General features: G+C 33.0%; 1 protein-coding gene across 1 annotated transcript; it reads left to right on the top strand.

Moving 5' to 3' along the window:
* The first annotated feature begins 2,983 nt into the window (after nt 1-2,983).
* Nucleotides 2,984-17,819, top strand: LOC115439721 (chaoptin). The gene is made up of 19 exons (XM_030163682.2): nt 2,984-3,148; nt 4,687-4,966; nt 5,270-5,439; nt 5,650-5,802; nt 6,133-6,236; nt 6,587-6,685; nt 7,598-7,699; nt 7,915-8,059; nt 8,604-8,858; nt 9,538-9,710; nt 9,937-10,140; nt 10,531-10,765; nt 11,255-11,454; nt 12,038-12,122; nt 13,270-13,465; nt 14,186-14,263; nt 14,351-14,548; nt 14,896-15,175; nt 15,386-17,819. Exons 2-19 carry the CDS (start codon nt 4,708-4,710, stop codon nt 15,822-15,824), a joined length of 3,375 nt encoding a protein of 1,124 aa, XP_030019542.1. The 5' UTR covers nt 2,984-3,148; nt 4,687-4,707; the 3' UTR covers nt 15,825-17,819.
* Nucleotides 17,820-18,231: the final 412 nt, after the last annotated feature.

Genomic DNA, 18,231 nt, shown 5'->3' with positions numbered 1-18,231 from the left:
GAAAATAACCTTCAAAGAACAGAAAAAGACACAATACTCATAGGTCTTATAGTCCGTTTTGAAGTTCTCCGTTTCTGAATTCAGAATCTATATAATAAATATGGTACTTTCCGACGCTCAGTAAAATACATATTATCCATAGCACCGTAGTCAGATACAACCCCCACATCGTCTGCCTTACTTTAGTCAATGTATTATTTTATATTTATTATTATTATTTTGGAATTAAATAACATGTACGTGTCACCTAATTTAGATAAGTTGTGTACACTTTAATTGGGATTCTGACTAGCCATTAGATCCACTGTAATGTAATCTATATTAAATATTGTCAGAAATCTACTTAGTGTATCTTTATAAATAAATAAATAAATCGAAATCCAGTACGCCACAGCAGTACGCATCAGTTCCTATACAAAAAGGAGTTACGTGACTGAATGATAATAAATGATTCTCAGAAGAATGCCGTTGGTAAGAATCTAACCATCGTGGTAAAATGAATACATACGCTCGCAAGCCTTGAAAATTTAGTGACTATGCTATGGGCAATCCACTAATGGGTTACGAAATTCGTCTCAGGAAGGTCACTGGGAGAGAATGAGACATCGACGATGAGGGATGAGCTTACGAACAACTTTCCGTTAACGTAATTCGTCGGCACGCGGGCTGGACCTCTTAGAAGGGTCGGGAGGACGGGGAACGCGTCGAGGACGGAACTGCGGTCTTGTGAAGTTTCATGAACTCGTTTTTACGGCGAATAGCCAGAATGATATCATCCTCTGGATAATGGGAATGGCCGAATAGAAATGGAAAACCATGAGTAATTAAAGGTTGTGATAATATAAAACACCTTAAATAATATATAAAGGACGCGCTTTGGATGATCTTTCGTTTCTGCTAAAGTATAAGAGCAAGACGTGCTCGAGCAGATATATAAAAACTGTTTTAGTGAGCATAAAACAGACAATTGTGTATAATTTATTTACATTTGTGTTTATAAAGTTTCGAAACGGTATAAAAAAAGTGATTTAATTTTTTGCTCACGATAATAAGGACATGCCGCGTTCGTTCTAATACGTCTAAGATATAAAAGGATGATTGGAGAAATTATTTAAAAAGAGATATTTTATGTTAGAAAATATAGTATAAGTACCTGTTAACTTATGTATAATAGGAACAATAAGAATAACTGATGTGGTTAATAAAACAATTTTATAATACAAACATTTAAGATAATATTAATAACATTTCCAAAGTTATTTGAATAGTACATTGCACCGGAATCTAAAGAACTTTCAAATATTTCTCCTTTCCTAAAGCAGTATCTTCTAAAAGATAATCTGGATGCGTTGTGTCCCGGTGGTAGTTCTTCATTGTCCGTCAACACTTCCCAAAACGTTTTGAAGAATGGTATAAATAGTGTTTTACCAAACCAAATCCAGATCATGACAAAAATAGTGGTCAACAATATTACTTGGCAAAACATGTAAAAATAATAAGGAAAGATTATTGGATCTGGAGTGGTTAGTCTAGTTATTTTACAAACTATCCATTGTATCATCATCCAGTATACCAAACATTGGTTGGTCCCAGCACATAAAGCAATGAAGCAGTCCCAAAACCTTGCACATAGTATGTATGGAAAGCAGAAAACTTCCCACCAGTTGTAGCGAAACACATCGTCAGTTTGTGTATGAAAACGTTCTCCTTCGACTTGATCGCATCTAAATTTCTCTGAAATTGGTGTTTGCTTCTTCTTTTTAGGGGCCATATTTTAATTTATCGCTTGATCTAAAATAAATAAACGTTAAAACAATAATATAAAATTAAAAAAATGACAGTTGTCACTTGGCATATTACGAGTTGTCTATTATGATTTGAAAGAGTATGCCAAATATAAAGATTCAACTTAAGGCGATACCTCAAGGTCCATTTTCATACATTTTGTTTCACCTTTAATCTGGGTAACTAAACAAGTATTGGCAAGTAAAGAATTTAAATTCACGTCTAGTTAGTGATTAGTTCTCGCAGTTGAAAGAAAAACGTAAAAATAATTAATAATCATGGATATTTCTGCCTTTAAAATTTCGTCATATTAAATTTTGTATTTAAATTCTTTACTTGCCAATACTTGTTTAGTTACCCAGATTAAAGGTGAAACAAAATGTATGAAAATGGACCTTGAGGTATCGCCTTAATTATAATTAAATTAAATGTCGACCACTTTAAATAAAAGGAATACCGGTTGTATGACCATTTAAATGTATAATAAAAAACGAAACTTACGTGAACTGACTTTTACCCTATTTATTAACAAATTAAAGCAATGGCTCATAGATAAATGTTTTATATTTAGATATATTATATAGAAATTACGTAACCTAAATCATCCTTAAAAAATACATAATGATATAAATATAAATAATAATATGATAGACCAATTATCTGAGAATTGTATACATAAAGCCTTGCAACTTTAAAAATAACATAAAATATATCTTATATAAAATAATTGTGTAACTACCTTTTCTAATTGTATCTATGTAAGCTTATATAAAATGTTGCACACCGTTGAAACCAAGAATCTTAAACGCACCATATTATGTAACATGTTTTACCGTTTCAACCTCAGTTCAACCATTGTCGTTACGTAGTACATAATATATTATATCGATGATTTCAACTTGGGTTTAAGCTTCTTGGTTGAAACCATCGATATACATATAAGATGCACTACGTAATGCCCATGGTTGAAATGATGAAACATGTTGCACATGTAGATAATATGTAAGCATCAGAGACCAATAAACTAGAGTAAGCATATTGAACATCAGAATGTATACCATGAAAATAAAATTAACGATAAAAAATAAATTAATTTGATTCATATTTTTATAGCCTGGCAATATTTAAATAACAATGTCATAATTTACCATCTACCAATTCTACAATTTACATCTGTCTATGGTTAATTTAGCTTATTTGTCTCTGGTTAGTTCCGTGTTGACCATGATAGTGGAGGTTACGCATTTCTTCTAAGAAATAATATTGCGTGTTTTTAACGTAATAAATATGTAATAAACGTAAAAGTACACTACCAACTAGAAGATTTGTGTAAATCGATACAAGTGGGAAAGATTTACAGCAGGTAACGCTTTTAAACATGTTTTATGGCGAGTGAAAGTTATTGCAATTTGTAAGTTATGTTATGTTTTGAGGCAAATTGAATATAATTAGCTCATTAATAAACAATAATTGCATTCTGTTATTATCTATTAGCTGTTTATTCTATTTATTATGTCGCACTAAATATAAAGAACTGGTTTGTTGACCTTTGCTTCATACAAAGAAATAAGAACTTTTAAAGTTAAAAGTAGCTAGCCCATACAGCCTTGAATATTGTTTTTCCTTCGAGTTCCTGCTTATGCAATGTTATTAAAATCACTCTTCAACAGTATTTATTAGCAATATAATACACTATGTTATTTTTCGTTATAAAAACATAAAAAGTAAATAATTATAAGTACTTATTTATTTTGTTTTTTTTTTGTAACGATGATTTTTATAAAATTAGATTTAGATAATTTTAAATTTGGTGTATTGTAAAGGTCAACTATTAATATGAAATATTGAATACATTAAATGCTAACGTATATGTTATGCCTGCAATAGCATATAAATTAAATATTTAAGGAACATCATGCAGTTACACACATTTTCACACATAGGTAAAAAAAAATTTAGGGATTCAGGATTTCCATAAAAATTCTGTAGACAATTTCTGATTCAAATAAAAAAAAATATTTCTCGCGCGATGCCTACACCCAGTGTCGGAATCGAATTAGCAACCCGCGGTTATTAACCCTCGCGTAGCTTAGTAGTACCAGCTGGGTTATAGTGACTGTCAATACATACATCATTGACAATACATACATCATTTTATTATACAGGGTGTAACGCGATAGAGTGGATAGAGTGTGGTAGGTCTATAGAGGATCTCTTTGGAGTCGGGTACAAAAGGGGCAGGTTGATCTTTTCTTGAGATTTTTTTTTGTTTAGCGATAAATTTGTATCCCATAGCCCGATTTAAATGTTTCTTTTTGAGTTCGATTTCGCATAGATTTCGAATGGTCCCAATTTAATTATATAGTTATAAAAGCTTCAAGATACTACCATACTAAAAATATCGTTATTTGACCGTAAACTTTGAAAATGAAGAAAACAGCTCCTCAAACTCAAATAGCATGAGAATCATACTTTTTTATAACTTACAAAGTCCAGGTAATAATTAGTGTTCTGAGTTATATTATATATGTGTACATATCGTTACGCCTAAGGGTTTCCTTGACGGGATAAGCAGAGGTGCCACATGAGTGATTCAGTTCATTTAGCTTTATCTTATTAATTAAATCATAGTCAACATGATGGATAGCAAAACATAAATAATGCTACTAAAACTATTGTGTGTTTCTCTTGTTATGAATAAAATTTGCGAAGACTACGAAAATTATACGATTACTGGTACACTTATGTAGCGTATAATCAATTTCGATGGTAATTGGCACCTATTCGGCTTTTTACGTCATTCATTTTTTAATATACATAACAAGCCAAATATTCTCTTCTTTATTTCCAGAATATCACGATACTAATAATTATTTAATTCCTTATTTTTTTTTATTACAGATCGTAAAAACCTCTCTGAAAATGGTCTTCACAATTTTGATAGTCCTAGTATCCCTACCATGCGTACTTCTGGAGTACATACCTCCTGGGCCAGCGTATCCTTGTCCAAAAAACTCTGACTTACAGTTGATGTATCCATGCGTCTGCGAGAAAGGGTCTGACGCTGGGTTGTACATAAAATGTGAGAACACTGGTCTGGCAATAATGAGCGTGGGGCTGGGCAACATCGCCGGGCTTGGCTTGCCTATAGAGAGGCTGTTGCTCAAGGAGTGTAAAATTTGTGAGTATTTTTAAGCTTTTATCATCGGCCTGTATTTGTTTCCAGTTCTTATTCCTATGATGAATGAATGATCTTGAATGAATTAATGAATGAATGCGGATTAAGGATAACATAGATATTTCCAGAGGCAAGGTCAGTAACTCGCGTGTCATTCATGATTCACGGGAGATGAATTGACCCGTGCGGGGGCGGTAAAGAGTGGTTGCTTATTCATACTTTTTAAGTCAAATAAAGATTTCGAAAGCATACGTGTCTAATTCTACGTCCCTTAGACAATAGATTGAGCCATATCGTTTCTTTCAGCTCATCTGTTCGGGCCACTTCTGCACAGGTCGACGGTAAGGGTGCTAGAGATTGTAGACACGCCTATAGAGACTATAGACGAGTATGCGTTTGCCGGGATCAACAGGACCCTGCAGGAGCTGTACTTTGTTAATACCATGATAGCAGAGTTCCCGAAGGACGCGTTTAAGGTAATGAATTACGTAACATTTTTATAGAACTAAATGAGGAATAACATTTGATTCACCGCCGTTTTCAATAAACCATCTCAATTTTTTTCGATCGATCGCATAAATAGATCAAATATCTTATTTGATAGGTGTTTTTTATGGATCGAATCAAAGATTAGGATTGGGGTCGTTTATTGAAAACAGCCGATAGAGTGTACATTCATTTTACAGATCCTAGGTAATCTATCTACCCTCTCGATCGATGGACATCAAATGACCAAACTAACGAAAGACATATTCGCCGGCAGCGAGATCCCCGGCCGACTTGAGAGACTACATATTGTCAACGGTTTGATATCTGACATACCGCCTGAAGCTTTTCAGGTAAGATTGCATCATGCTGTAACTCCTAAGAAGAAGAAGTAGCTCCCAAGTATTACGAGATATAAAGATTCTGAGTACTTAACAATAATAATATTCGCACATTATTTCCGTAATTTATGACTCTCTTAAAATTTGTTATATTTACCCTTCTGCAACCTCTTTTACCTTTTAGTTTCTACAATCAATTGTTCTTTACGACGTATGTTATTTTGGGAATATTGAATTACTGATACAAAAACCTGACTCAATAGAAAATCGTCTATAATTTGCGTTTGGTCATCACCCTGTATAATTTAGAACAACTGCAGTTGATCATAATTTTGTTTTCAGACTTTAAAAAAACTTAAGAAATTAGATTTGCATGGCAATAAACTAGGAACGCTAAAGAGAAACCAGTTCAAAGGCTTGAGAGATACAGAATTTTTGGATATAAGGTAACGTTTTGTATGATTATTATATGAAGGTGTGATAAATATTTGTTGCTAGTTTTCACTAGAGAAAGCAAATTTCATCAAGATCTCGCGGAATACGTTTGGTATTAAGATCGGGGAATTCGAGATATCCTGATAGCCGGAAGGGTATTAAAAAATCGGAATCGCCATTCCATAAGATTGAGTTATGAAAAAATACTCGAAATTTCGAGATGATCGAGTTCATCCGAAATCGATATTGCATTCCCTTAACCTTATTCACTAGCTACATTTTGAAAACTCTTCCACTGGTAAGAGCATTAGTGCTTCTGCCCATACATTCGGAGATACAGTGACGTATATTTTTCTTTCAGCCATAATAACATAGTAAAATTGGACGGTAGTCATATAAGTGATCTAACAAAACTCGGTTGGTGCAACGCGAGTCACAACCAGATAGCCGATATACCAAGGTATGTACTACATTATTTACTTTGCACTTCAATTTCGGTCAGTGTAAAATTAGTATAGCCATTTTAGATATTGGCGCTGAGAATTAAAGCAATAGACAAACTTACCTAAATTAACGTAGTAAGTAATCCGTTAACATTCATTTTCACAGTTCTTCCAGTGAGTAATTTAAATAAAGGTACAAATTTATCGCGTAACGGTACAATTAATTATAAGTCATACTATGTGCTTGGAGACACGTATTGCGGTCGACGCATTCGGTGACTGTCATATTAAAAACCTACATAATATCACACATCTATTCCATAGGGGTAGGCAGAGACACTGCCACTATATGATTTTGGCACACTTCTTTCGCATCCTACATCTTCATCAATATTTTTATGTATTTCTTCCGGTTCATGGTACTTTTGACCTGGCCTTATTAATATTATCAGATATCTGACACTCGAAGGTTCGGTGCGGGCGACCCCTACCAGCTCTCCAAATGCCCCAATCACCTTAGGATACAATATATCATACTTATATTAAAACCATAAGGAGTCATACCATTGAAGCTACCAACTCGTATTATGATGAGATTAAAAGAATGAAAAAACTTATACGTATAGTCCGATCAGGAAAATAAAAAACCTCCCCACGTTGTGGTGAAAAATAGAACTCATTTTTTGTACTGGCAATGATAACATTAAAACGAAAAAGCAAAAGTGGCGTCTCCAAACCAAATTTTTTATTTTCCTAGTCAGGCTATAGAGATATTATTATATCTTGTTATCATACAATGCCAGATAATAGAATAGTAGATAATATTATGGTGTATTTATTTACATGTGTATTATATTTTTGCTAATTCCTTAAATAGGGTAAAGGGAACTATGAGGGAATAGTTACTAAATTCCAAACTTTATTTTCAGAGGCATGTTCGCAAGGAACACAGTGTTGAAAGTGCTACATCTGGACCACAACAAAATAAAGAAATTAGATACCAACAGTTTTAGAGGAATGAGATTTTTGAGGTGTTAGCTATATTATATTTTTTTTTCAAACATATTGGCTAGCTTAAGACTTACTTACAAACTAATGAATTCATTACGAAATACTATAACAAAATTTGCCTATTGCTTTATAGGTTTTATATTTTTTTAACAGTGTTTTTTTGTCTTTTCTTTATGAGCATAACATGGTTTTGATATGTTGAGAAATTGTCTAAGTAAATATGACTTGATTTCAGACGTTTATACTTACAAGATAACGAAATAGCGGATGTAGGTAGAGGCACTTTCTCCGCAGTGACCAGGATCGGCACCGTGGACTTAGCCAGGAACAAAATAAAGAAAGTCGATTTTCAGATGTTCCAGGTGGTAAAATACGCTGAAGTAAGTTTTTTGCACTTTTTTTTTATATAAATTAGTCATTACTATAATTTCTTACCATAATGAAATATTTTAGTGAGATAGAATTCTTATAAGTAACTAGTTTTTGCCAGCAGCTTAGGCCTTGTGAAAGAGTTTTCCGGGATAAAAGTCCTGCTATAAAAATATATAGATATAATTTTCGGGATCGAAAGTAGCCTATGTCCTCGCCAGGGTCTCAAACTATTTCCATACCAAATTTCATCTAAATCTGTTGCGTTGTTTCTGAGTTTATCGCGTTCGGACAGGCAGACATGATATTTTTTTTTTTATTTTTAAGAAGAACAATTCCATCATACATTATTGTTGCGTAATTTTAACCGTTTACGCAGCGCATGCAACAGGAGCTCTCAAAAAGATTTTTTCGGTTCGAACAGTAGTTCCTTAGATTAGCGCGTTCCAACAAACAAACAAATTATATAGTATAGATAGATAACTGAAGGTTTAAAAAAATGAAGTATTACGTGCTCCAAAAACTACCTTTCTACCAAATTGTACCAACTTTCAGATGATAAATCTAGCGGAGAACAATATCACTATAATCGAGACGCAAGCGTTCACAGACTTGTACCAAGCCGTGGTGAACATATCCCATAATCAGCTGGAGAAAATAGAAGCTGATGCTTTCCAGAACTGCAACAATTTGACGATTCTCGACTTCAGTCACAACCGGCTGTCGCAGATCAATCGCAAGGCGTTCGATGAGAATAGCTACGCGTTTGAGTTTACAGTCGCATACAACGAGTTCACTGACTTTGCTGAGGTAAGTTAGTGTTGAAGGTTTTATATTAAATCAATTTAGCTGGCTGATTTTGTATATGACATTGTGGTTTCCATAACGGTGGAAAAATAATAAGAACAAGAAAATGGTGTTACTGGTTATACATTCGCTGTAGAGTAAACTCAGCTAATAGTAAATAAACTATTCAGTTTATAAATTCTAAGGGAGTTATTATTATACTCTGCAACATATCCCATTCTTAACAGTTAAGTAGTAAAGTTTTTGAATATTTTACAGACGCATACGTTGTAATTTAATGGTATTAGAAGCTATAAGATCTTAAAAGTCTATGAGATATTTAAATTAAGCTAAAGTAATTAATTATTCCAGTCAATTATCTTTCATATCCATTGAGTCAGTGGATCCTTCTGACGTATTAGCTAAGAAGCTATGTTCTACGCGGTAATAATAATTCCTACTATTATGAAATAAATTTCTACCATTTTGAATTACTAAAGAATTGTTTTCTGACTGATAACTTGCGTGCCAAGTCCGTAGTGCCGCGGCCAGGCATAAATCATGAGATTTCTGATTCTTGGGACTTCTTACCAATAATAATTTATAGCCTTATTAAATTTTTGTTTCATTCGTTCAAATTTAGAAGTAATTACAAAAAACTACAAAATGAAAAAATCCCTTAAACGTGTTTTAATTTTTTTAGATTCCAATCCACAATATGACAGGTATACGTATTCTGAACGCAACTTATAACAAAATTACGAATATTCCCAAACTTGCTTTTCCCAAATTATACGAGCTTCACACGGTGGACTTGTCACACAACAATATAAGCGAAATATTTAACGCAGTATTTCAAACATTGTTTTCTTTGAGGTAAGTGCCTATTTTAACAGATGAAACATTATTTTATTTAATAATTTGTTATAATATGTAAAGATAGAATTGATTCACGTTATGTTCAATGTAATAAGTATATTATTTTAAATATACTTTTTTCTTTTCTTAATTCATAAAAAGTAGATTATAATTACAGTGTAAAGAGTATCTGTAGGTTAAAAAAAATGTAAATAGGTTCTGATTAAACAATATATTTTTACAGATTCGTCAACTTAAGCCACAACTCTATGGAAATAATAAAACCAGCGACATTCGGTACGATACCTACGATACTGGAGTTGGATTTGTCGCACAACATGTTGCGAGACGTGTCGCGCGGCAGTCTGGCCAAGCTGGCCAGTTGTCGACTGCTGGATCTAAGTTATAATCAGTTGGAGAAGATATTCCAGATTCCGATTAGTTTGGGGTAAGTTTTAAGTTTTTTATAGATTTTGACGTAGTCGAGTTGAGGTTGACAAATTTAACACAGAAAAAAAGATTAGACCGTTTCCTAAAAGTCCTGATCCCACAGTATCATGCCAGTTTTGTGTTGTGGGTCGAATACGAGCCTTTGAAAAAAAAAACACTTTCCATTTTCCGTTTCATATAAAATCCAAAGGTAACTCAGATCTGAAACAACTATTCGTGACGCACACATATTTGTAATTTCTAAACTGTTTTTTTTCTAGATAGTTATTTTTTATTTTCCATTGTATTCAGCACCAAAAGAATAAATCAAATTATACTCTATGATAATATTATTATGCTATTTTTGGACACAGACATCACCTACTACCATAATTATAATTTATTTCAGAGAACTAAACGTAGCCCACAACAATCTGAAAGAGATCAAGTCCAACACCTGGCCTACTATGAACGCGTTACTGCGTCTCAACTTGTCGTCGAACATGTTGGGCGACATGTTGGGGAGTGACACGTTCTCAAGCCTGCTGACGCTTCAGAGCCTCGACCTGTCGGATAATGGGTTCACCAATCCCCCATGGGAGGCACTTAGCGGATTGACCAGCTTACAGTATTTGTATATGCAGGTACAGTAATTTCATTGTCGTGTTGTAATTCTATAAATAATTCAAAATCAGTGTGTCTGTTCTTGTATTTTGGCATTATTTCGGGAATGTCTAGGGAGCAATGAACGGTAACATTTGGTAGACAGTAAAATTTGTTATAATATATGCATATTATGCATTATTTTTATATTTATTAGTCAGTAATGTTAGTTCAGAGGATTAAGATGTGTTGCAAACGTTTCAGTTCTATTCTCTTTTTACAGTTTTTTCTTATGTATTTGTTCGGTTTGCCCACATGACATCGCAAGGATGTCATTCCCATACATTTATTTGTTTTTCTATTAGCATTAACAATTGTATAAACACATCTTATTTAAGCCCGTTGAAGTCGGTACTCAAGTAATTCGTTTATATCGTGAACTAAAAGTAACTACTTCACACTGGGTGTACTAATCACGCTTCACACCTGTGAAGTGACAGGGTAAAAAAATGTAAGATTTTTGTTCACAGGACAACAATCTAACCTCTTTAAGCAAGTCAGCGTTCGGGAACTTGCCCACGATGTTCCAACTGGATTTGTCGCGTAACCAGATAGACACTGTCGCTCAACAGTCGTTCACCGGACTTCAACAGTTGCTGCATCTCTCTCTTAGCGGGAACAACTTGAAACACATCCCCAACGAGGCTTTTAAAGGACTGGTGGCTTTGAGGTATGTTTAGGGTAAAGATTTTATAATGATTTGTTGTGTTTACGAATGTTAAACATAGAAAAAAAAATCAGCTCTGTATTTTATTGTCCCACTGCTGGACACGGGCCTCCAGTACTACTGAGAGGGATTAGGCCTTAGTTCACCACGCTGGCCTAGTGCAGGTTGGTAGACTTCACACACCTTCAAAATTCCTATAGAGAATTTCTCAGGTTTGCAGGTTTCCTCACGATGTTTTCCTTCACCATTCAAGCAAGCGATAATTCACACATAATTTTAGAAAAGTTTGGATTCGAACCTGCGGAGAAAAAAAATATTTTACGAATATTATCGCTGTTTTTTATCTTTTAATTTTCTCCCACGTTTAAAGACCTTGCCTTTATGGTAATGAGGTGGACTGAAATATTGAACATCCGAAAATTCAATTACAGTATCTACCTACATTTTACAATATACATTTTTTATTTTGTATAATTGTAAAATATAGGTAGATGGGTAGGAATCGGTTATTGAAAACGGCGGTTAATGATTATCCAGTCGATATCGATTATTTTCAATGTTATCAAGTATTTTATCTTGTTTTTAGAAAGTTGGATCTCTCATACAATTCCCTGGACAAAATTGACAACAAAACGCATGGATTGTTAGACGACTGTCTATCATTAGAAATGGTAAGCTATTATTTAATTTTCTGATCACATTTAGCATGATTTAAAACAGCATTCAATAAAATAATATTATATTGGGTGTTCATATGCGCAAAATTGGTTTCCCGGTACAAAATTCCTTAAATTACTGTGGCGTTTCATAGCGCCATTTATTTTGAAAATCACATTTAACATTCTAAAATTTCTCACAGGAGCCAATTCTGATACAAAAAATGCTTATAATGTTAATTTAGAACATGGTCTATCATCTCGCTAGATTCAAATCCGTTCAGTGGTTTCTGTGTTTAAGTACTTCCATCAAATATGTAAAAAAAATCACAAACATTCACGTTTATAATATTAGTACAAAAAAGTAAGACTGGCTGATTTTTGATAAATAATTTTGGATCGATATCATTGGTCGATTGCGGAAACAGCTCCATAACACAAATTTTTGATCGTGTAAAGCTATTCCTTATTTCATTGGTTTATTTTCAGGATTGATATGCAGATAGATCGATAGTTTATTAATATCGATAAATTGATAGTAAAACAGTTATTTATCCTACAGAGCAGTGGTTACTAATGTTGACTAGAACACGAGCCACCTAACAAAATATAAAAAAATCTGAACGCGTCATTTAGCTCTTATTAAGTAATTTTTATTACATAACTAGCTTTTACCCGCGGCTCCGCCCTCGTGAGAAAATTTCTCCGGGATAAAGTTTTCCATTTTAAAAGTCACGTTATATATTTTCACGCACGCAACAGAAGATCTCAAGAGTTATAAATTTGTGCAACATTTTTTATTGATGCTCCGCTCCTATTGGTCATAGCTCGATGTTATACACCCTATAGACTTTCCCGAGAAATGAGCTTTCCAACACTAAAATAATATTTCAATTCGAACCTATAATTCGTGAGATTAGCGCGTTTAAAAACACAAACAAACAAATTGTTCAACTTATAGATGTATATGGATTACATGCAAGAAGTGTTGTTTCAATCAGAATTAAAGTTAGTTTTCTCGTTCATTAGCGGTTGTCCGGCGGCTAGCCCTGGCGCTCGATGTATTGTCCTATTTTCCAAGGCCCACTCAATATTCCCTAGCGACAAAATAAAAATGCTGCTGTTGAGTAATGGTATGGTTATGAGATAAGGTATTTTTCAGGTTAACCTAAGTCACAACAACATTGGATTTTTGACGAAGAAAATGTTCCCGTATAGTCCTTGGATTCCTTACAGACTGCAGGAAATTGACCTGAGCTACAACGAAATACCCGTACTTACATACGATCTCACTTTAGGAACAAAGAAAATCAAGAAGTTATACCTGGCTGGCAATTATATTAATGACGTGCGGAATAGTGAGTATTTTTTCCTCACTAGCCGTTTTCAATATTCCTATCTCATCTTCAATCCGATTTCGGAAATGGACCAATCAAAACTACTCATTTTTATACATGTCAAAAAAATCTTTGTTCTGATTGGTCCATTTTTGAGATAGATCGAAAAAGCGATTGGGGTTGTTTATTGAAAATAGCTGTAAATGTCAAAAAGAGTTAATTTCAGTGGTCTTTTTCTCTATATCAGTGTTGACCCGTAACGCGGCCGTGTTATGTTATGGTCGTGAAGTTAGCGTCGAATGGTATTTTAAATTGTATTTTGTATGCCAATTTCTATTGCTTTAAAGGCGACGTGATGCGGTACCATGGGCGTCGCCGAGATTAGTTTTAGGGAGGTGCATCTGCACCTACGCACTATACTACATAATATAATTTAATTTTTTCAAGTCGCGCGGGTTTTTAAAAATGCTTTATCATAATAAAACCTCTGTGGTCGATAGGTCCCATTGTTGCAGATTTAATCAGTAATATATATTTTATATGATTAATTTTTTTATTATGTTTGTTACATGCTTGTTATGCCCTGTCAATATACCAAGTGGGATAGAGAATAAGGTCCCACGGTGAATGGCATGTTAAGTTGAGTTTTAACTAGCAATTTCACGTAGCAATATCTAGCGCAAGAACTTCTAGATGCGTTTACATTAGTGACAATATTCCAATAATTGTTTATTGTTTCAGATGTTCTCGGTAACATAACATCGTTGGAAGTTTTGGATCTGTCCAAAAATAATTTAAATAGTTTGATATCGAGGACTTGTAAGTATATTCCTTATTGAAACTTGTATTCCAAACCATACTATTTAAGGTTGACTTTAGGTTAATACATAATATTTTATACTCCAGCCGAAATGCCGTTCCACCTGCCCGAGAATTTAACAGAGTTCTATCTAAGTGACAATCATCTGGAGAGCCTTCCAATGGAGAATATTGTTAACGCTACAAAACTCAGGGTCCTGGACTTGAGGAACAACCAGCTGTCCAGTTTTGATCTGGCCTTGGTCGATAAAGTGAAGAATGAAGGCTTGCAGGTGTACTTTGAAGGTAAGGTCTATCAAACTTTATGGAATACTAGGTGTTGATAGCGGCTTCACCCGCGTGAATGTCTTCTTGGAATTAGTACCATTAAATGTTAATCCAAGATAGCTGTTTGTTTCCCAAATGGTATCTAATACCTTTTAGGTGTTTTTGCGTTTATTACAAACATCGAAATATCTTCACTAAGTTTCGCATTTAAATCACTTGGATCATGGCTGGCTGGCTGTTGTGTATGAAATGTTAGGGGACATGCTACGCCATATTGATATAGTCAGAGGAATTGTAAACCTTACTCACGATAAGATAGTAGTTATATTTGAAAAAAAAAAATTGTTCACGTTATTTTTTTTCAGGCAATAAATTAAACTGCGATTGCTTCGCGCGTCCCCTCAAACATTATTTAAGCAAGATAACTCCGTCCATATTGAAAAAAGATGAAAAATACACAAATATAACTTGCGCCGATCCCGTGTCTTTGGAAAATGAAAACATCTTGTCTGTGGACGAAGAGAGGCTTTTATGCGCTGGCAACATTGAGACTAATGCTAGAATTCTGAAGACTAGCAGCACTGAAGGCGACAGTACTTTTGATTTTTCTACAGAACCTGATTTGGCTTTCAGGGATATTCAATAGTAAGTTTATTATTTGTCAATTCACTAAGATTTTTAACAATAACCGAGCGTTTTATTATTTTAGTTAAGTTTTGATTGCCAAAACAACTAAGTTATTATTTAAATATAAAAATAGATTTCACTGAAGTGTATTAAGGTAGACGTCTCTAAATCTATTTAGCAATAGATTTCTTCTACAGAGATGAAACAATATTTTTTTCCTTTCCCCAGTGCGCAAGAGTCAATATACGTCCACTGGTTCGTACTATCGGCTGCAGACGTAGCAGATTTCCTCATTTACATCAGAGACGACACATTCAAAGTGTACTACAGTAACGACGTGGTCTACAATCTTCGATCCCTCACGATTCCTGTCGATCAAAACCTAAAGTCTTCACTAAAAGACAGCGAGATCGATCTAGACCTCTGCATCCAAGCGAAAAACTCCAAAGACTCGCCAAGAAAATGGTTCCGAAGTCAATGTCAAAAGGTGCCAAAGGACTTCGAGTCGTGGCCGAAAAAGTTGGTCATAGACAAAAGGAGGTTGACAAAAAAGAAGACGTATCGCTCGTCGCGGAATAGCGTGTTGGCTTTGGTAAGCGATTCGATTTTGATAACGCTGTGTATTTTTCTGGGTGTCTGTCTTAAGTTGACTGGGGATTTGAGTTAATTGTTCCATGTCATTATTGGCATTTTTTTATATGGAATTAACGAGACATGGACTTGTAGTATTTATTTGCGTGACAGAGTCCGAAAAATTATTCCAATAAATATATTTTGGAAGTAATGATCTTTGACAAAGGGACCGTATAAGACGGAAAAATATTATCACAATACTCTTTTTGAAATTATTTTTCTTATATTATTTTATTTTTCGTGGATTTAGTATTATCACTGCCAATTTTTTGGTCATGAATGACGTATTTAGATTTATTTATAGCATTTTTGAAATCTTTATAAATATTAAGTTTTATTAAAATATTTATATTTATTTGGCATGTACTGTTACTATTATTTTCCTAATGTGTTCTTAAACACTTCATGGAAGAAATTTCTATTATTTAAATACAACGATATCTCGTGAAATACTAACGACTGGCCACTTGACAGTTTTTAGAAAAGGTTTTGCAAATTACACGACATGTTTATTTTAGGCCTTACATTGAAATAAATTTCAATATTTAATTTAATTAACTACACTATTTTTTCTTTGAAAAGAAATATAGTGTATAATATTTTTTTGCGTTTAAGCTATTACATACAATATATTTCATAATTTATTATAACAACTGTCAAGTAGCCATTAGGACGATCAAATGTAATAATTTGTATTAAAAGTATGTGTGTTATTTAAAAAATACTTATAATTTGCAGAAGTTGCTAACTCAAATACATAAAAGTAATTCTGACATATTATGTAGATACTTGTAAAAGAATCTCATTTGAAATGGTTATAAATACATAAGTCAGATTCGAAAAAGCCCCTGATGCAACCAGCATTTATTTCCATTTTAACCACGCAAACGTGTCAACAATATTTTTCATATGTGTTATTTTATCAAATCCTGCTGGGGATAAGCAATATTTAGTTTCGTGGTTGTGATAATACAAAGATGATAAAACGACATACAAAGACTTAAATACCAATTGTAACAAGTTTTCGGTTGTGATGAGATCACGTTTATAGTGACAAATATTATTTATAGACCATTAACTATAAATATAAATTGGCAAACATGGCCGAAGCTTTGACGATCGCTCATTGGTCAAATTAAATTTTAACGGTCAATTTTTAAATTGTCCTTTTATCAAAATTCGAACATTAGCCGAATTATGTTTTTATTATGGTCTGATAGTAATTATTGAACGGTAATTGTGTTCATATCATGGAAGTGACGTAAAATTATGTGAAGGAATGATTAAAAGGGGATCGGTGAAGTGAAAGATTTTAGGATTTGTAAGAATACTTCAAATAATGCTTTATTTATCTTGTGATATAACAAAGATGATTTATAGCTTTAATATATAATTATACAATGTATTATAAAAATGTTTATATATGTCCACTACGATATAATCTGTGTCAAATATATGTATTCCATGAACGATATTTTAAGGAAGAAACATCGTATCTGGAAAAATAGCGATACTCACTTTTTAGCGTTTCGTTATCTAGATACTGTTTATTATCAAATCCATTAAATTCAAAAGTTAAAAAAAACAAAACAAACTTTATTAAAAAAAATATTCTACTTTTTTTTAATGGATTTGGTAGTAAACAGTACCTAAATAACATAACGTTAAAAAAGAGAATATTGGTATTTTTTCATATACGAAAACCTAGTATATTCACATGCGCATATTGCGGTACTAGGCAAAGTTTGATGACTGTAGTATAAATGTTTGTGGTTCTGATTTTTTATGGCGGACGTATTTAAATATCTATATTTATAAAATATACATTATTCATAAGATAATGGGTTTATTAGCCAATGCATTCGTCTATTAAAATCACAATGAATGCAGAATGAAAATTATACGTTCCATATTTTGTAAGATAAATGATTATTATATATTTTTATAATTATATCGGTTTAACCGCAGTATAGATTTCCGTCCATGTTTATATTTTTTATTGAATAAATGTTACCATTTTATATTTAAATGTGTTTTAAATTTTCCTATATTATAAATACTTAAAAATATATCTTGTTATAAATAATAGGAATTTTCTAACAGATCTAACTTTTACAACACACTATAATCTCACGTAAACAATAAAATTAAATAACTTAAAAACTAATAAATGCATTTTTACAAATAAACGTATGGTTACGTTGTCGTACGTAACGTTACAATAAATTACATTGTTGTGTTAATTGATTGTGAACATTATTTCAATGAAGACAATGTTGATAATAGTTTGACAGTAAAAAAATATCTGCGTTGCGCTCTGCGATATATACAACGAGCTTTAGTTGAATAGAACTTTAGAATACAGATCTACAAGGCAAAGTGCTTCTTAAGTTTAAGTTCCAGTAAAAATCTATCAAAAAGTAATTCTTTTTTTTTAAAAG

The sequence above is a fragment of the Manduca sexta genome, chromosome 18 (genome assembly GCF_014839805.1).
Source record: "Manduca sexta isolate Smith_Timp_Sample1 chromosome 18, JHU_Msex_v1.0, whole genome shotgun sequence".
Taxonomy (NCBI): Eukaryota; Metazoa; Arthropoda; class Insecta; order Lepidoptera; family Sphingidae; genus Manduca; species Manduca sexta.
Note: the sequence above shows the minus strand (reverse complement) of the source record. Positions and strands in the feature narration are given on the sequence as shown.